The sequence below is a fragment of the Equus asinus genome, chromosome 15, assembly GCF_041296235.1.
Source record: "Equus asinus isolate D_3611 breed Donkey chromosome 15, EquAss-T2T_v2, whole genome shotgun sequence".
Lineage (NCBI taxonomy): Eukaryota > Metazoa > Chordata > Mammalia > Perissodactyla > Equidae > Equus > Equus asinus.
In genome coordinates this window covers 13,766,434-13,787,330 of record NC_091804.1, presented here as the reverse complement: position 1 = coordinate 13,787,330, position 20,897 = coordinate 13,766,434, and the positions used below count along the sequence as shown (strand labels likewise).

Sequence of the window (20,897 nt, the reverse complement as noted above, 5' to 3'; positions counted from 1 at the left end):
GTCAGCATGCCTGTACTAGGTCACAATAATGGCTGCTGCCAATGTCTCAGGCCCTGAAGAGGTCTCACCTCACCAAGATGCACCCAGAGCCTATCAGGTGAGTCTCTTTTCACCAAAGGACAGCGCACTTTTTGGTGATTTTAGGTTCTTTCCAAAATGGATGAGTTTGTGCATGGGCCCTTTAAGAACTGGCCTTTGACCGCTTATCTCCAATAGTTTTTCTAGGGGTAGTCGCCATTGTAGTTAATGGCAACCAAAGCCAGATATTATGACATTTATCTCAGTTGAACTGAGTCTGAAGGATGCTTATAGTGGCAACACTCCCCTGCTCAGGTCTCCCACTCCTCCTGGGAAGACTGCGTACGTTAGGATTGCTCCTGCCCAGCTATGAAGCTGCATGGCTCACAAAGGTAGCTTTTTTCTCTCCAGACAGGAATTTCTATGTCTTCTGCCTCAGTGAGGACTGTCCCTTATTGCAGGGGTTCTTTTTATCCACTTTTCAGTTCTGTCTCAGGGGTAATTGTTCCAAAAATAGTTGTAACTTGGTTGTGTTCATGGGAGGAGGTGAGTTCAGAGTCCACCTATGCTGCCATCTTGACACCAGCCCCATTTTTTTTTTTGAGGAAGATTAGCCCTGAGCTAACATCTGCCGCCAATCCTCCTCCTCTTGCTGAGGAAGACTGGCCCTGAGCTAACATCTGTGACCATCTTCTTCCTTTATATGTGGATGACTGCCACAGCATGGCTTGATAAGCAATGTGTAGGTCTGTAGTTGGGATAAAACCAGTGAATCCTGGGCCACCGAAGCAGAGCACACGAACTTAACTGCTATGCCACTGGGCTGGCCTCTCAATTTTTTTTTTTAACCTCCAATACCATGGACTATTGTCTGGCAAACAAAAAGAGGTCAATTAACCCTTCTCAAAATGAAATCACAGTACTTCAAACAAAAGCTACAGGCTAAAATATGATGTTTATTATAAATATTTTCTCAAGGTAAATTTTTTTGTATGTGTGGTGAGGAAGAAGAGTGGCCCTGAGCTAACATCAGTGCCAATCTTCCTTTATTTTTTATATGTGGGATGCTGCTGCAGCATGGCTTGATTAATGGTGTGTAGATCCATGCCCTGGATCTGAACCCATGAATCTCAAAGTGGAGCATGTGAACTTAATCAGTATGCTACTGGGCTGGCCCCTCCTCAGTGCACATTCTTAGTAGGAGATTGTCAAGTTGGTTTATTTCTCTTGGAAGTCCATTTGTTACAGGTAATGGTATTCTACTGCTTTTGGTCCACCTAGTCTACTAATTATCTCTCCAACAAAAGGTTTAATCTACATATAGGAACAGTTTTCAGGGTTTCATTCTCTTTTATGATTATTACTATATTCTTAATAAAGAAACATATAAATCTACTTGTAACCCCAAGATGCAGGTTAACATTGGCTTTAGATACATCTAAATTCAAATTTTGTAGGTGAGTGGCAAAAATTTCCAAGGATTATGAGATACCATAGTTACTAAGTAGAAACACTTAACAACATGAAAAAAAATTATAAAGATATCGGATGTTCCAACTTGGCTTTTCTTTTAGACGAAGAGATAGATTTATTTAGACAGCTAAAGTAGAGCCCTGTAAGCGATGTTTAGTCTCCTTGACTATTCCCTAAAGATTATCAGAAAGGAATAACTTAACTCATTGGATGTTTTGACAGGGCCTATATTGATTATGAGACTGATTTTTGTACATGATACTCTTAAATAACAACCCACATAATTTATGTGACTGCAAGCAATATCGTTTTATTCTAAAGTTATCCAAAGAACTGTTTAACAAGGTAAGAATACAGAATATGATAGATCTTAGGGAGGTATTTAAAATTTCTCTTCTATCATGCAAATGCCTAAATAGCTTTGATTACACCAACTAAATGAGTTAAAGGATACCTATGATAATACAACATATAATATGTAATTTAAATATCCTATGGAAAATACTTCACTCTAATGGTTGATTTAAAATGTCTAACTTATAAAGATTCTCTAATATAGTACCAATGGAAGAATTAAGGAATTGAGGCTCTGGTCAGAATGGCTATAATTAACAAGCCAGGAAACAACAAATGTTGGAGAGGGTGTGGAGAGAAGGGAACCTTTGTTCACTGCTGGTGGTGCAGCCACTATGGAAAGCAGTTTGGAGTATCCTCAGAAAATTAAGGATAGATCTACCATATGATCCAGCTATTCCACTGCTGGGTATTTATCCAAAGAACTTGAAAACACAAAGGCATAAAGATACTTGCACCCCTATGTTCATTGCGGCATTATACACAATAGCCGAGGCTTGGAAGCAACCTAGGTGCCCATGAAGGGACGAATGGATAAAGAAGATGTGGTATTTATAAACGATGGAATACTACTCAGCCATAAGAAATGATGAAATCCGGCCATTTGTGACAACATGGATGGAACTTGAGGGTATTATGCTGAGTGAAATAAGTCAGAGGGAGAAAGTCAAATACCATATGATCTCACTCATAAGTAGAAGATAAAACGACAACAAAAAAAAACCACATAGCATTGGAGATTGGACTGGTGGTTACCATTGGGGGAGAGGGGAGGGCAAAAGGGGTGATTGGGGTCACATGTGAGGGGATGCACTATGATTGGTGTTTGGATGGTGAACATGATGTAATGTATCCAGAATTTGAAATATGATGTACATCTGAAAAAAATAAAAATTAAAAAAAAAATCCTTTCTCCCTCTATCATGGCTATAGATCTGATCATTGACTCTTGGGTTAATTTTCCTCAAATTTTCTAAATGTTTTCCTGAAGTTTAACATAACATCTATTACAGCTCCATACTTATTCCTCTAGACATATTTCTTCTTCAATTTCTCAGTATACCTTGTATTTACATAAAATTCAAATTACCTTCCATGGTGAAACAGCACTGTCTCTACTTTGAATATGAGAACTGTTCTAGTTTCTTTTTTGCACTTTTGACTGAACTTGAGAAATACTTTTCCGCTTTTCTCTGCGCGGCTTTTCTCTATGCTGGTTAGTTACTATATAAGTCTATTTTTTTTCCTAATCACACATTTTCTTAAAAAAACAAAAATGAAGAAGGTGATACAAACTAGAAATTGCAGGTAGACCAGGTTCTACATCAATTATCTAACCACTGAATGATATAATCTGAGATAAAGAACACTTAAATTTTACTAAATGTGCAGTTTGAATATTTCTTTTGGTTGAGCAATATGTACTGGATGCTTTGCAATACTTTAGAATCTAATTGTACACTTTAAACATATGTAATTACTACAGACTAAAAAATACCTATAATAATTATATCCAAACTAGAGCATAGATTAGAAAATTTTTTTTATTTCTGTATATTCTTAGGATGATGTCAAAATAACAAAAATTTAGAACGATGTACAGTGGAATCCCTAAGATAACTACAATATCTTTATTAATGCTTCAGATATTTATTATTCTATGGCATTTCTATTCAAGAATCATCCCTTTTTTCCATAAGTAAATCTATAATTTTATGAATCATCTTTCTAGATATTTACAACAGACCTTTGGGAGAGAACAAATACATTCAATATTTTTCAACATTTTTCTTAATTGATATCTCACTAGTTTTTTAAAATAATATAAACATGCTATTCTCTTATATCAGTTTTTATCTTCAATAACATATGAAAGATCCAAAATCAAATTGGCTGTCTCCACAGCCACCTGTAGGCCATTAAGCTTAGCAGTAAAACAGTCCAAAGTCAGGTTGTTGGCTGAGCCTGCAGCTTCATGTGGAAGGCAGGTTTGTGGCGCAAAAGGATGACAAGTACTCCTTAGGAAAGACCAGCTGAGTTCTTCCTGGCTATTGCATAGTCCACAGCCACATCTTGAAAGCAAATTTGACCAGTTAACAATAGAGGGAGAATCTGCCTGAATCGACCAAAAGTGTCCATACTTCAGGTCAGTGAGAATTTCTCCTCCATCATGTTCTAAAGACCCAGCGAGAGATTCCAGTGCACTGCAAAATGCTTCAGTAATTAGCTGAAGTTCTGTTTGAGTACATCCTTCATCCTTAAGAATGCTTTCTGGCTCGTTATAAGTCTAAAAGCAAACAAACCATTGAAAACACAGGCATAGCAATTAATACTATAAATCTGTATCTGACAAATAGAATACTTGATCAAACCCTTATTCATCAAGTCACTACTTACTTTCATTTACTTACCGGTTTGGCACAATGCTAATGGGCATGTGTGGGTCAGCTGGCAGGCTATAATCCCTTACCTGGTTGATCATGTAATGATGTAAGCTACCAGTCATGTTATCAGAATGAATGAATCAGAATAAACACCATCATCAACTTAATTCTGAATGACTGCCCAGTGGTGCCTCCTTAACATATAAAGGACAAGGTATAATGCATGTACTATAGGTTTTTACACACACAAGAGGAAGTTCCTGAAGCCTAATGTCCCAAATGAAGTACTTATTTATACTTGGCAAAATATTTGAGATTTCTTTAAAATCAGAACACACACATTATTATTAAGAAAAAAACCATTTAGGGACACGTGCAATTTTCACATCAATGTTTTAAAAGTAAATACCTTATTTAAATTAATGAAAAGGTAATGTAACTTTAAACTGTTTTTTGGTTCCACTATCCTAAAAAGTTTACCCTAGAAATTTCCTGATAAAAGAAAAAGTAACATATTAGCAAACTAATAACTGAGTGATAGTTAAAAATCCATATCCTAAAATTAAAAATTTTAAGTTTTCTTATAAACAGTCACCACTATCTTTTTGCCCAGGAGGTGTGAACCAGATGAGATAACCTCTACTGCATATTCTTTTCCCATATTTTCACTGCTGTATTGTTTCTTCAAAATCCTACTCAAGACACCTTCCTCCTCCAAAAACCTTTTTCTAGTTTATTCAATGCCATTTGCAGACTATATTATTGTCCATTTAACATCAAGGGACTGGCACTGATTATTTTTTTCATAATGTATATTCTGATAACTTTTCATTAATGGATTTTATCATCAAACAGATTTTAAATCATGTGGGGAAGCAGGTGGGCAAGTCTATAAAAAATGTTGACCCTCTCTCCAATCCCTGGCATCCACTGGCAGCCCTGCAGAGTCTCTTGATAACAATCCTAACTATTCAAAGAATCAACTGCAAATATTTGGAAAACACATACCATTCTGTATTCATTTTCAAATAAGGTAGGTCAGTTTTTATGGAATAATTAACCAGAACTATACTGCACTAAATTTATCTGACCATTGTCAGGAAATGGAGTTTCCTAGATTAATAAAAAATATTCAATTTGATAGAATATATATCATAAATGAAAACCAATTTAAAAATTATAATAGAATTTAACACTTGGAATGCTTTAATCAATGAAATTAAGTCTTTTCTTGATGATCCAGAAGGTACTAAAGTATTTTCTAGAATCTCGACACTTTCGAATATCAATTATTATTGTACATAGCAGTAGACATCTCTAATATGACAACTCCCATTAACAGAATGCTCATTTCAACATGCAGTATATTTAGATAATACTCAAAGAATGTGACCATTTTAAAAGGTTGGATTAATAATAATCGTTATGATAAAGATATTACCGTATATTTGGAAGTGTTATTTTCCTCAAGTGTTTTCAAATACAATGTCTGATTTAGACTATTGAGAAATTAAGCACTGAAGCTCTAGAGTAATATGATTTGGCTTATTATCTCATAAAACGAATGTTGTTGAGAAGGGAGATAATCCAAGCAGGGCGATGTCACCTACCTTGTGTCTGATATATGCTGCCAAGTGAGTTTCAGTGCAGCCACCTCCCAATAAAACGCTCGGTTCCTTGAGTGTCAACTGCAAAACATGCAGTGCTGTTTGACATGTGACCTAAAAATCCCAAATCATCAGAATCAGACATTGACATCAGATACACAAAGAAATATAACCATGTTCTCAAGGCAACTTAGTGGATTCAAAGAACCTGATTTTAATTGCAAAGGAACAAAACCTGTGTTGCCAAGGTTGTAAGGTGATGAATACATTTTGGAATAATAAGAATTAGAGATTAAAGAAAAATACTTTAGCCAGATGTTTGTTTTCATGGACCAGATTAATATCTTCTTTCATACACACTTAGCTCTTCAAATTGAGATTCACAAATGGATGGCCTCAAAAACTGGGTCAACAAGGTATGCTAGTACTTCTACTAAAAAAAAATTATTTCAGTCGAAATAAATCAGTTGTATAAATGCCAAGAATTTATTCTAAGTTGCTATGGAGATGACAATGCAGCTACAACCCAGCAGTAATAATAACACAGAGAACTTTAATATTCACCAAGCATACATCTTTTAGCATCCATGAATCTTCAAGCTTGTGACCAATACTATAGGTTATCACTTCACTTATATGAAAGTTGCAATTGTTATTGCTGGTAGAGAACAACAAGTTCTATTAAGAGGTGGATAATGGGTATGACCAGGGAACTCATTTTCTAAGTGAATTATTCATACACATGAGCATCAAAGAGTACACAATTCAAGTTAATTTCTTAAGAAAAGTTCACGTCAAGGAACTTTAGATTGCTTGCAAATGCTAGAAATAATAAATGGCAACACATGCCAAGGCTAATGTAATGTCACAGGCAATTAAATCAGCTTACTTGTGACTTTCTCACATTTTTGTTGTTTTGGCTTTCTATACAACCTAGGGAAGTTATGAAGGAAAAAAAAGCATAGCTCACCAACATGAAAAAAATGACAGTCACCTGTCTGAGTGCCTATTTAATCCCTGGTTCAGCCCCTAGAAGTGGAATTCATTGCCTACCTTCAGTTCATCCCAGGCAGTGTCACTCCTGTTGCAGAGAAGCAGACTGCAGACAGTTGCTTCATTAGGAATAAGATGAAAAAAATGTTTGAAGCCAAATTTTGCAGTGCACCAATCTTTCACACTTCCATAAGTACTAGGTGAGACTGAGCCTAGGGAACCAATCGGCCGTGTTCCTATTTTTTAAAAGTTTAGAAAACACAAAATGTATGAGTAAAGATGGGGCATATAATCATTTGAAATTATAATACTTATTCCTAGCCAATAAAAAAGTCCCACAAGCATATCATATAAAATATGAAATACAGGATAAAGAAATAACAAGAAGCACCTTCTTAAACCTATGAAATAAGCAGCACTCTGCTATTAAAATGATATACAAATAAAGCAGAAGTTCTTTTGGTTTACAGACTTCTTTGAACATCTATTAGAAGCTATTTTGTACTTTCCAGAAAAAAGCACACACAATTTTGCATACATTTTTAGGAAATCTAGGAACCCTAGAAGCCATTCCGGGATCAGAGACCCAAAATTAAGAGCCCCACTAATGTGGAATAAGGGTGAAATGAGAGGACAAGCTACTTTGCTTTAAAGGCATTATTCTTTTTCCCTTAAATCACAAATTAAGCTATGCAAATAGCTGTGTAGTTGAATTCATTTAGGGCTCTATTTAGTGAACGTAGATTTTTTTTTGCCTAACTACTTGTATGTAAAAAGCTACCTAAATTATTACAAAATAAAGTATGTGACATTCTTATTTCACTGTTATTGATACAATTATTTTGTCCTCCCTCCTGCAAAGATAAAATAGTAAAATTTTACAAAGCACAAATTAACAAAAATATGAATAAATGAGAAGTTAGGATGACTTGAAGGTTTCCAAAATCTCTAAATGTAGTAAAATTATATAAGAAAAGAAACTATGCCAAACTTCTCCAAGAAATAGCAATGCTAGTCTAAAGTCTGGAGATTAAAATTGTAACTCGCACCCTTTTGGGTCCGTTTCCTCTTTCAAACTAATGGGGTTAAAACAATAATACCTAAAAACACTTCCAGCTCAAAAAACTTCTGAGAACCCAGAAAATAATCATGAACAATTTCACTGCTTTGAATATCCTTTCTTCTTTACTTCTAAAGTCTCAAAGAAAAAGGAGTACCTGAGTGATCTAAAATTTAAGAAAAAAAAAGGCCTACATCTTGTATTTCACGTGGTGGAAACAACAGAATCTGTCATAACAGGATCCAGCTTTACAGCTTATCAGCCACGGGACCTGGAGCAAGTCAACTCATGTCATTTAATTTTTCTGGGTGGGCTTCCCCATATAAGAGTAAAATGGAGATAATAATGTCTACTTCACAAATAAATCAAACCAAATGTTAAAAATGTTCTATAAGCCATGACAAGCTATACGCATACCAGTCACCCCATTACTTAACCTAGATCATTAATAAAGAAGAATTTTGTTTGAAGGGGGAGAAAGGACGTAGTGTTAACCTAGACACACCAGGGAAGATGGATTAGGCCCAAAGCATACTTCACGTATTCTTAGTTCACTTGAGACATGGGCCTGGTATACTTTTTTTTCCCCTTCCCTTTTCTCTCAAAAGGTCTCTGCTCCCAAGACCCAGGACTGAAGTTTTGGCTATTAGTATCATGTACCAGTTACATATGGGATAAATAACAATTGTGGGCTCGTGTGGAAAGCCAGTGCCCACTTATAATATTGTTTCTATGGTAAAATGCTTCATATTTAAAAAACTGACTTAATAATCTGTAATACCCAATATTCACAACTGGAAATCACTGGATTCATGAAAAGCCAGTAAACGTCTAAGGATATAGGTCTGACCCACAACATCAGTGAGTTCCTAACAACTATTTCCACTATTTTTTAATAATTTCCATTTTGACAATCATTTGACAGTCTTACAGAGATAGAACAATAACCTGGCATTATTGGGTAGTCAATACCGGCATACATACTACTCCTTTTTGAAGACTTATAATTTTATAAGACTAAAAATAGTCAACTTTAACTATGGCTTACGTCTGATAACTTAAAAATTGCACTCAATCAGGATGAAATGATTGTCTTTCTGATAGGTTATGAATGCAGTTAGAGAGAGATTGAAAAGTGGCTCAAATCAGGAACTCTTCAGTTTGTCACTTTTCTTTGGCTCTAACAGGTGATTATCAACCTTATATCTGCTTCTAATTTGCTGAGTTTGTGAAATATAGTGAATTTCTTGCCTATTATAATTCTGTATGTTACTAAATATGTTATTGTCAATTCAACAAACATTTTAGAACACCTACTGAGGACCAGGTCTGCTGTAAGTGCTCCCAATTAAAGATGATCCCAGTTCTCAAGGAGCTCAGCTGGAAATATTTGGGATATTTAAAGCTAGAAAACATACACACACACCCCTACTACTTAGGAACCACTATTGAGGCAGAAGTACAATTGTTTGTTGGAGTTATATAAAAGTGAAGAAAAAGGGATATTCTGGTTGCAAAATTACCTTCTGAATGCAATGTGATTTAAGAAATTTGAAAAACCTCAAGTAGAAGAATTTTGAAGTGTAAAAGACTTTATATGATTATGAGGATGTTAGACTTCTCATTAATCTGTAAAATATTTGGGGGATAATAGTTTTAGATTATGACAGACTGCAATACATTTGGGGGCTGGAAAATAAATAAATCTCTCTGCTCAAAAAAAAGTGTGACATTAACTGTAAGGGGCAAGAGCTCAGAGTGCTTTTTACCTGTCACTTTACTCAAGGGTTCCATCAGAGCCACTCCAACTCTGTCTATGGCAATAACATGATGCATACTGAGAAACTGTTTCAAAGATGGGTGTATAACTTTTTGGCACATAACAAGATCTACATGATCACTAACTAGCTGCCTTCCCAGGTTAAGCAGCTGGTCCAGGACTGCATTTTCAAGAGAAACTCCATAACTGACCACCACAGTTCCTTCCCCGGTATCAGAAAGGTCCCCAGATAAAGATGCACAAAAGAGTGCCACCTTGAGGGAACCTGATTTTTTGACAGGCAGTAACTTCATGAATTGAACTTCTGACATTTCAATAAGTATTCCAGGTAATACAGTAGAATCTATAACTCTTTGGCCTTTTAAAGGTACAATTATACTCTTTCCTAAAATGATGTGGTCCTCGGTGTTTTCTGGAATTGTCAGCAAAAAGGCTCTCAGAATCAAAGCACTGACATGGTCTATTTCCTTCCTGGTGAGCATACAGGCAGGTTTACTTGTTAATATACTGCGTACCAAACAAAGGAGGATCTGAGTACTACTAAAGTCAACTGGAATTCGACAGCCACAGACTTCAGACTTGAGGTAACTGATGCAGAGCCTCAAAAGATGCTTATTTAATTTCATGACAGTGGTGGGTGTCAAGCCTATTCTCTGAACATTTTCAATCAGGTTGCAGCAAAGAATGGCTGTGAATAAGCCACAGTCACTGAAGCACGACACGTGATTCTGCATGGCAGTTGTCAGGATCTTTAAAATGGGATGGGTGACGGAGAGGTTAGCAAGCAGGGCTGACGACTGTGAAGTTGTGCACACACAGCCTCCAAGGCCGTTGTGCAGCTGCTTCAGCCGACCCGAGGGGCCATAGCACGATGTCACGATTCCCTTCAAGACAGAAAGTGTGGCCCTGACTCTCTCACTTGTCAGTGGTTCACTTTTACACAAGGATGGCTTTTTAGCTTCTAAACGAGACATCTTACTTCAGGTGGTAATTTGTGAAGACAGCTTTTATTTTGTTAACCATGGTTTTCTATTTATTGTATTGTCATGGGTTTTCACATTTAAAAATATTATTCTTCAGGAATGAAAGTCTGAATATGCAGCATTGTGGCCATAAAATTAAACAGCTCGATGTTTACGAAGCTAATCGGCATGTAATCATTTAAAGACATAGTAGTAATTCCAAATATTTATTTTACTTCATCATTCAATAATACTTTGTTTCCTCCAGACTGAGATTTTACAGACTGTTTTGCAGCCCTCTGTATAAAGTATGTTCCAAGATGGACACCTAGGAAAGAAACCCCAGCTACAAGAAGCCAGTTCTTTCTAATCCAACTGATGTTTTTCATCTCTTCTTTCAATATCAACCTCGGATTCAAAGCTGATTCTCTCTATAAGAAATAAAAATAAAAAATTTTAGAGAAATAATTCCAAAACATTCTATAGATTACCATTTAATAATTAATTTTAATGCTCTGCTCTTTCTTTAGAAAAAGGAACTACCAACTGGCACAAGCCTCCAGAAAATGAGAAATGTAAATCAACGTAGACTAAACATTCATTCTTTTATTCTTCAATGAATCCCTACAAGAAAAAGTGCTGATACTTTAATGATTTTGGAATGCAGAAAAACACAGCTAGAAAGCTTACAGTAGTTATATGAATAGGATATGCTTCTAGAAGAGAAATGCTACGTTATAAAACTCATAGAATTTGGTCCCTGAGTTTTACAGAAAGCCTCAAATGTTTTTATTCTCTTACATCAAGATCTAATGTTATGTAATTTCTATAACTTTGGTTTGCTTGGAAACCTTAGGTCTCAAAAAAGTACATTTACATCAAATCCTGCCTGTAAATAATTACGAGAACAAGACAACTGTTAGTATTTGTACTAGAGACACTCTCTAATGGAAACTCTATACATAGCTGTTGAAGTGTGCACAGCACATTGTGCCAAAGAATAAATCATCTTTTAAATATTTGGCTAAAGTCAGAGCTAATTTTCTGTAGTTTTACCCTATCAATCAACGATTTTCAGCTTTGTTGTCCTACAACTAATCCTCCCCAAAACTTTGGTGAATGACAATAAATACAAAAACCAGGGAATGTGCTGGATGACAAACAGGAAGATAGGATCTGATTCACCATTTGATCTCAAAGAGTCTAAATACCATAAAATGCTATCACATACCAAGTATACTAGTACTTGCACTAGTTTCCTTAACAAGGTTGTAAATGGCGTGCCTTGAGGCATAAAATTCAGATACTTAATAATGTGTGGAAAGAATAAAAATCTCAGGTCATGGACCTTATCTGTTGAGGCTTGGTGCTTTGAAGGGGAAGGTTCAGCCAATTATTAACTCTTTTCAGGAAGAAGCTAGCTATGCTAACCACTTGGATGGTATATTTAGTAGAAATAAAACTGATCGATGTACCCAGACTACAGCAGTACTTAGAGTAGACTGTGACACACTAGGAGATGGACCAAAAAAGGGATTTGAAGATGTGCAAAAAAGAGGTAAAGAGAAGGGGGCAATGACGCAGTGTTAGTTTGGTTACCACTCCTCCCAATTTAAAGGGCTGTAACCATGGCAACTGGACCCAAATAAAGTGAAGGCAATGACAGCCAGCTTTCTCCCTGCAATGATAAAGCTAAGTCATCTTTTTTTATATCATGAGGAGAGAAAAATCTGTTCATCTTATGCTAGGAACAGCTAAAGTACTTAAATATTATTTTAACAGTTATTTTAGACTCAGCAAAATCTGTGAAATACATTTAAATGAAACCTTAGTGATTTCCATACGTTAATATGCACATCACAACACACACACACACACATACACACATACACACACACAAAACCCACAAATCACAATAGAAACTGTGATCAATAAAATGATTTCTCTAGCTAAAAAAAATTTTCAATACGTAATAGTGACATGAAAGTTTTCAAAAGTAGCATGCCAAGCTGGCACCTCTCACAGTCTTGTGGTAGTGAGACCAGTAACCACATCTTTTGCTAACATCTCTATGAAATGAGAAAGCAAGAAATCATTGAAAGTGCTAATGACTCCCAAATCATTTTTAAGATGGTGAAATTTGCCGACTTGTGATCAAAGGGCTAGATCCAGACAAAATCAGGTATAATTGAAAGAAATGAAATGAAATGGAACGAAACACCGCGTTGACTTTTGGAACAGGTTTGGCAGCGTCAGTTCAGCTCTGTTAAAATTCTTTCTTCCTAAGAATGTGACCCGTAATTCTAAAAGTTACCACCACATGAATGTCCCTGACTGTTCCTGGATGCATGGGCCTGGCAGATACGTTTTTGGCAGTGATAGATAATTTAACTAAAATAATAGTAAAACTTACATGACTGCATCCGAAATTCAGAGATAAACTATAAAATATGATTTAAAGAAATACAAACAGGTAAAATTTTCTCCTAAAAGGAATTGGGGTTTCCTGGAGAAATGGCTGATTCTAGTAGGTCTGAGGCCAGAAATATACAAGATGAACTGGGGACTTTTTTGACCAAAAAGCAATAATGTTATCAAAGAGAACTTGGGTCATAACAAAGGGCACAGGAAAAAAAATGACACAGCAGTCAACTTGGAGGGAATCCAAGATGAGACAATTTGAGCATTAAAAAGAATACTGACAGAATTAAGTTGAAATAATTCAAATATATGCAAACCCATGAATTCCTACTGTCAACAAAAACCCTCTTTGCTGTTAGGGCACTAACTCGTTATTATAAAAACTGTTAAAGGGAAATAAAGCATTTATCTTGCTTTTTGTGTATAAACGCATTTCAAGGGGTAAATGAATAGTCAATGAGAGAAAGTTGTTCCAGCTAATAAATGGAGAAGGAATGATAGAAAGAATTTGAGCATCATCATTTTGTAACCCCTAATGAAATAATGGATTAGACAGTCATAATGGTTGGCAAATTACAGCCCATGGACCATATCCAGCCCACTGCCTATTTTTGTAAATAAAGTTTATTAGCTCATGCTCATGTATTGTGTACGAATGCTTTTCCGCTACAACAGAAAGTTGAGTAGTTGGAATAGAAACCTTATGGTCTGCAAAGCCTAAAATATTTACTATCTGGTCATTTATAGAAAAAAGTTTGCCAATTCCTAGATTAGAGCAATGATCATCAATAGATTTTATAACAGATTTTATAATGGAGAGATCATACTGATAACTCACTTTAACTTTAGCAACACTGAAAGTGCATCAGACATTATGCGTGCAACAATGTGATTCACTAGGATGTGTACCACAGCACCATCCACGAAGTATTCTTGTTCAAAAAAAGAAACTAAATCAAAGCACGCCTCCTGATCTAACAACCAGATTATAGGAAATATGGGAAACTTGTGAGAAACAAGTCACTTGTTAACTAACAAGTGAGAAACTTCTGAAATGATAAAATAAGGACTCAATTAACCAAATTCAGAATGTAGGAAATACAAAAAGGCAGATTGAGAGGGGAACTGTAATAGCTGAAAAGAGACATATCTATCAAATGCAATAGCTGGACCTTGTTGGGATCCCAATTCCAACAAACCACCTGTAAAAGGAGATTTTTTTTTTAAGACAAATTTAGAAATATGTACGTGGCCTTGGATATCCAATGGTAGTAAGGAGTTATCATTAATTTTTCAGTGTGATAATGCACTTGTCATTGTGTGTGTTTATCCTTACTGTTAAAGATATATACTGAAGCTTGAAATACGCTTTAAAATATTCTACCAATTAAAAAAAAAAGGAAGGGGGGAGAATAGATAAAAGAAGATTGGCAAAATGTGGATAAGTGTTAAAGCTGGGTGATGGATACTAGAGAGTTAAATATACCATCCTCTCTCTATTTTGGAGTATGTTTGCAATTTCCATAATAACAGTAGAAATAAAAAAATAGTAAGGAACAAATACAGCACATTCTTTTGATGTACTTCAACCATTAGGAATCAGTGTTTAACTCACTCTAAATCTGGTTTTAACATGTGCTTACCCAAAGCCTGTTTTAATATCTGCTTCTGCTTGCTTGACCAGCATATATATAGACATACTGCATAACGATCTCATTACAGTCTGGAAGAGCACATATATAAAAATCAAGTATCTAATAAACACTGACTCCCTGCTCATGTCCACTAAAACGCCTCCCTATGAGTACAAATTTTATACAGAATTTAAGTTTACTTTTCTAAGTTGTTAAACTTATGATATTTTACTACCTGACTTTTTATCTTAAATAATTGCCTAATACTTTAAACCATGCTTTTTTTCTTTCTCCTTATGAACATTTAAAAAGAAAATCTTGATTCAATAATAGAATCAGAAATTATAACATAGTTTTACCACAAGTCAAAATCAGAGATCTCTTAAAAATGAGGAAAACCTTAGTGAGAATCTCCTTCTAATGAGCAGAACCCCAAACTGACCTACCTCATGCCAAACTTAAAGCACATTATCACTCACCTCAAGGTCAAAAAGGCATATTAGAATAGAAAATGCTCGAAAATTATAGGGCCAGTTTTCTATCTGGGGCCAGATGAGTTTCATAATTCATAATTTCTTAGATTTTAGAAATACAATGTAGTGCATATTATAACACCCATAATCAAGATAACATAGTATTTAATACCCATAACCAATATAATCATAATATAGTATAACATTCATAATCAAACACAAAAATATTTCTACAGTGAATTTAAATATTCATAGTAAGTGGAATAAAGACTGCAAATTGCCTCATGTCAGTTAAGATCAAGTTTTGCTACCAAAGGAGTTATGGTAAAACCATTTGGATTTTAGAACTTTTTGAATTTTGGAATTATGCATAAGAGACTACAGACCTGAATTATATAGCTACATCCTCTTATTTCAGTGACGCTCAAAAGTAACAAATTATTTTAAAGCTAAACTACTAGATACTTACAGATGAATACAATTAGTTTGCCTTGGAAAAAACAGAGGACAGAAATAATAAAGAAAAGAACCTTTTGCAAGTTACAGATTTGTATGCTCTGGAATGAATTATGGTAAGGAGACAAACGCTTCTTCGGACACATTCATGATCCTGGTGACACTGCCAGCAAAAAGGACAGACAAGTAATGGACTGATCGCCCTTTCTCTTTCCATCCAAATGACTTTGTCAGCCAAGTGTCACAGATCTCTGTGCAACAAACTTTTCTAGAACAACTTTTCCAAAAGAAAAATATTTTACCAGTGGGTCATAATAAAAACAACAGGTAACTTATCAACTTAGGCTTTTCTTGCGAGAGCTGTATCCATTTTTAAATGTCACGTTTCTCATTGTTGGAACTATCATTTGGTTGGCCAGATTAAACTGAACTTACCTGAAGACTGCAAGCCTGCTATTTCTCTTGGATGTGGCTCTTCGGAGGACTTGCAAGTGCCAGACTATCTGGCTCAGAAACGTTGTCCTTATTAGGTATTTGGAAAACAGGGCTGCTTCTGATTCTGTGCCACCCCAAATGTATGAGCCCAACTAAAGGGACCATTACAATCAGCACTTTGTAGTCTCTCCAGAACTTCTGAAAGCTCATAGTACTTCAGCATCAGTGCACCTAAGAAAAGGTCAACAGTTAAAACAGAAAGAACAAAAACAAAAAAACCTCTCTCATATTCTACCTATAAACCACCACAGGTAGAACATTGCACTCTAATAAAAGCCGACTGTTAAACGTTTTTAGTTACAATGTATTGCAAAGCTAATTAACAAAAAAGAGGTATGTTGTAGGCTCAAAGGGTTAGCAGGAAGTCAGGTGTGGGCAACATAAAGCAATACAAACTTCTAGTCAACAATTACCGAGAAGCAGCATCAGCTGCAGGGAAAGCTACGCGGCTCTTTGGAAACACACATGGGTATCATTTTCTTCATATAATTAATTATACTTTCTCTGAACCACAATGAAGTTAGATTTTTAAAAAAATTACATTTAGTCACAATTTTAACAGAAGAATTAAATGGTAATCCTTAAAGAGTAAGAATTTAGATCCTGCTTTCTGACAGGATGTAAGTGATAGTGTTCCAACCGAGACTGGGGCAGGCAGGCCTGGACTTTGATCGTAGCAAAAGAATTCTGGCTTGGAGGCGGAATTAGGATGAACTAATCCCATTTCCACATGTATGTGCTGAACCACTGCATTTTAGTGTTTACCCTCATCACTAATAACTATTCTAATGGGGTTACTGTCAACCTGGTTTACATGAAGAAATTGGGGCTAGTAATTTGCCTGCAGTTACAAAGCTAGCTAGTATTGAAAACAGATTTTTTTTTTCCTGTCTTTGATTTGGAAAGTGTGGGGTGGGGTCCAGGAAGTCTGTTTCTGATGACCTGTTGGGTTGAGAACTCGAGTCTGGACAACCCCTAAAGACTCTTTATGTTTTTTTATTTAAGGGACACTCATTGGGCTTCAGTGATTAGCTGACAGACTTGTCACGGTATGAATGGACCTACTTCCCAAGTTCCTATCTCAGCATAGGACAATAAGGACTGCTCCATCATCTATGGGACATACTAAGAATTAGGTTCAACTGCATCTATGAGTTTTCGTATCATGAAATCTCTTACCTTACAGTAATTTTCTATGAATGCCATGGAGATCACAGTATGTAATGTGATATACTATGACCCTTCTTTGAGAAGAGTCTCACATTAGCATCCATTTAGCTCCCTATACTTAATCTTTGGACAAAGGAGGCACTCCATTTTATTTCTACTGTATTTAACAGTCTATTATCCTTATCCATTAAGATAACCTAAGGATCTAAGCATCTTTTTCTAGATTTAGGTTAAGCCTGAGAATTAGTATCTATTTTGGCTGAAAACTCATTATTTGCCAACTATCACTGAGGCCCAGTAACAGTACCTCCTGGTTAGTAAATGATGTGGACTGATTCAATGATTAATTGCTTTAATGTTTACTCAACACCTACATGTTCCCATTTCCTCAAATTCTCCATATCTCACATATTGATTTGGCTACTGGAGGTGGGAGAGCAAGTAACTATTTCCTAATGATTATTCTGTTGTCCTTTGAGAAGCTTGGAAAGTGATTAGGATCAGGGTGGTAGGGCTTTTTTCCTTACCAAGTACTTTTCAAGTCTTCACATTTAATCCACATAAAAACAGTGAGTACCACCCATATATGTAGCAGTCTATCTCCACCAAGCAAGATGGAACCGGCACTCTTAAAATGGTATAGTAACCTTAACCTACTTAGTTTCTTTTACTTAATAGCTCTCCACACACTACATGTATTCTATCGCTTGAATAACCAACTTCCCAGGGCCAGATATATTAGACTTTGCTAAATAAGGCTCATGGCCAGTTTTAAGAAAAGGACAACAAAAGTTTGAAACTTGGCATTTGAAGTAGCAGTTAGTGAGGTAATGTGTTCCTTATTTTGTTTATATCCTCTTGTGGACCTCTTAAATACAAACAAATATATTTTTGGGATACAATTTTGATTTAACCCTTTTTTTCTTCTTAATTCTTCTGTGGGATTTTTTTTCAAAAGGAAAATTAGCATCGCTGCCCTTTTCTAATAATTGTATTATGTGCTTACTTTTTAAAGTTGGAAAATTATAGAAATTAGGAAAATAAAGCTAAAAACATCCGTAATCTTTCTGGTTTTAACAAAAATGGCATCATAATGTACAGGCTGTTTTGTGATCTTTTCTCCCCTCCAGAATATGAATCATCATCATTTTTAATAGCTGTAGAGCTTGTGGTTGTATGGAGATATCCTAATTTGACTCTTCACTGATTGATAGAAACTTGAGATTTTTTTTCAATGCTTTATTGCTAAATATGCTACAGCAATAAGTATCCTTTTAAATACTCCAGAGTCCATGCTCAGAGCCTCTATGTGCTGCTTCTCAGGATAAGATAAAGACTTACCAGATTTGTTAACAATTAACTCATTTTTCGAATGAACTTACAAGATGGTTTTAAAACCTTGACTTTTACCAAGGTTCATGGGCTGAGCGGCAGGGAGACTGGGAGATCCAATTTAGGAACGAAAATTAAGCCAAATACAGTTTATCTTGAGACGGTCCCTCCCTTAAAACACTTGGCAAGTCATTCCAAGTGGTATGGAACTATTTTTATGGACACCAGAGGTTCCTGAGTCTGAAACAAAACAAGAATGTGCTCAAAATGATCAGATTTGATGAGCAATAACAGACTGGTCCCTAAAGTAAGTTAGTGCTTGTTGTTCATTTATTGAGCTTCTCAAGTCTGCTTGAAGCAAGGCAGCAAAAGAAACGACAGTGGGATGCTTGTCCCTCCTTACCCTCCTTTAGTGTACCTGCCACTGCCCTTTGCTTCTCTTTCCTGAATCTTCTTGAAACACACTCCTAAACAAAAACAGAAGGTAGGGGACTTCTTTAGAAAGATAGGGGAAACCATGAGAAATGAAATGAGATTAGTAAATTTTAGGTTAGGTAAAATAGAAAGCAGATATTTATGGTTGTATTCATTGAAATGCCTTTTGTTAAGTTTAGAGGCAATCTTAACACAAATTATGCTTTCTTATACTCTTCTTTCAAAAATATATACATTGCATTATTCAAAAGGTTTCATATTTTTTATCTTGTTTCATTTTCATAGCAATTTTATGAGAATGCTTTATAAAAGAGAAAACACTAAATGATTGATTCCAAGATTATTGTCAGTTAATTGTGGCACTCAGATTTTGAGTCCTAAAAGTCTTTGCTGGTATTCTATTAAGCAGTTGTCAAAAGACAAGAATTAGCACCCCAGCTTTGGCAATAGAGTCAATCAGAATTTCCAGTGCATGATGATGGAAGAGAACATTCCAGTAGATGGTGCCCACTTGTGAGGGTCAATGAGGTCAACTATCCTGGCTCACTACACCTAGCATATTCTTCTGATTCTCATGTCAGGCATGTAAGAAGTTAATAGCAGTCTCATGCCACTTTGTCCAAAATGACAAGAGGGCAGAAGAGTCTATATCCTCCAAACCCACATCCATGACCTATTAATAGTTGAAACTAGCTGGGTTAATCTTAGTTCAGTTTTCTTTAGCTTAGTTTTTAATGCAGAATGAACAGTGAGAAGCTTGCTATATCTCCACCTCATTAAAATACCATAATCTTTTAGGATTGTATATAAATAGAAAGGCCAAGAAAGGAAAACGGTGAAATGTATGCTTCAGACCACAAATACTCCTGAAATTTAAGGCATTTCCTCTAAGAGAGCAACTTTTTCTCCTCACAATTTGTATTAGAGAGATTATTCTCTCTTCAGTTTATACCACTAAAGCCTCTGACAGGCTTACTACAGTTGAATGAAGATTTCTTGGCGACACAACTGGACAGTAAGGCGAAGGACAAATTTTGCCAGAAAATCCTAAACAGCCTGACTGTAGCTATCAGATTACTCTTTCTATGGAGCATCATGCCCATTAAAACAACCACATTTTGCTACCGGAGACTACTAAATTAGGCCTACAACAACCTGGATGCAGGACATAGGCTGTAAAAGGTTCTTATTTTGCCTCCTGGGCTTGCTGGGCGCCATCTGCTGGTCTTTTGGACACAGTGTAAGGCAGATTCTTTTCTTTCTGGTTTTTGGGGGTTTTTTTGTTGTTTTGTTTTGAGGAAGATTAGCCCTGAGTTAACTACTGCCAGTCCTCCTCTTTTTGCTGAGGAAGCCTGGCCCTGAGCTAACACCCGTGCCCATCTTCCTCTACTTTATATGTGGGACGCCTACCACAGCATGGCTTGCCAAGTGGTGCCATGTCCGCACCAGGGATCTGAACCAGCGAACCCCGGGCCACTAAGAAGCGGAATGTGCAAACTTAACCGCTGTGCCACTGAGCCGGCCCCAGATTCTTTTCTTTATATGTTTTCATGGCTGCTCTGCTGAAAGTATTTGGAAAAATAGTAATTTTTAAAAACTTCCACCGAATGTAATTTAATCATGAAAAGAACATTAGGCAGAATGTTAAACAATTAGCTAACCCAGCTTTGGTGATTGTAATATTAGATGAAGTTTATTAGAACTGTATAATGCCTTTTCTTTTACAGTGACAATGTTGGCTTTAGCTATTTGTGAATTCTTCATTCTTGAATTCCAAGCATTGACACTAAAAATAATTCTTTTTATCCTCTTTTTTTTCTGCTTTTTCTCCCCAAATCCCCCCAGTACAT

The 20,897-nt window shown here is 35.9% G+C and overlaps 3 protein-coding genes across 3 annotated transcripts; all 3 read right to left on the bottom strand.

The window, feature by feature from the left end:
* Positions 1 to 1,772: 1,772 nt before the first annotated feature.
* Positions 1,773 to 10,658, bottom strand: MKKS (MKKS centrosomal shuttling protein). The gene is made up of 4 exons (XM_014832808.3): positions 9,659 to 10,658; positions 6,890 to 7,065; positions 5,840 to 5,950; positions 1,773 to 4,132 (listed from the first exon to the last, which is right to left on the bottom strand). The coding sequence occupies exons 1-4, from the start codon at positions 10,641 to 10,643 to the stop codon at positions 3,692 to 3,694; spliced, it is 1,713 nt and encodes a 570-aa protein (XP_014688294.3). The 5' UTR covers positions 10,644 to 10,658; the 3' UTR covers positions 1,773 to 3,691.
* Positions 10,659 to 10,842: 184 nt separating this feature from the next.
* On the bottom strand, positions 10,843 to 11,020 carry LOC139040303 (uncharacterized). The gene has a single exon (XM_070485563.1). It carries the CDS (start codon positions 11,018 to 11,020, stop codon positions 10,859 to 10,861), a length of 162 nt encoding a protein of 53 aa, XP_070341664.1. The 3' UTR covers positions 10,843 to 10,858.
* LOC123277389 (uncharacterized) lies at positions 10,843 to 16,260 on the bottom strand. The gene is made up of 2 exons (XM_070485561.1): positions 16,051 to 16,260; positions 10,843 to 11,062 (listed from the first exon to the last, which is right to left on the bottom strand). Exon 1 carries the CDS (start codon positions 16,258 to 16,260, stop codon positions 16,069 to 16,071), a length of 192 nt encoding a protein of 63 aa, XP_070341662.1. The 3' UTR covers positions 10,843 to 11,062; positions 16,051 to 16,068.
* Between the last annotated feature and the right edge of the window lie 4,637 nt (positions 16,261 to 20,897).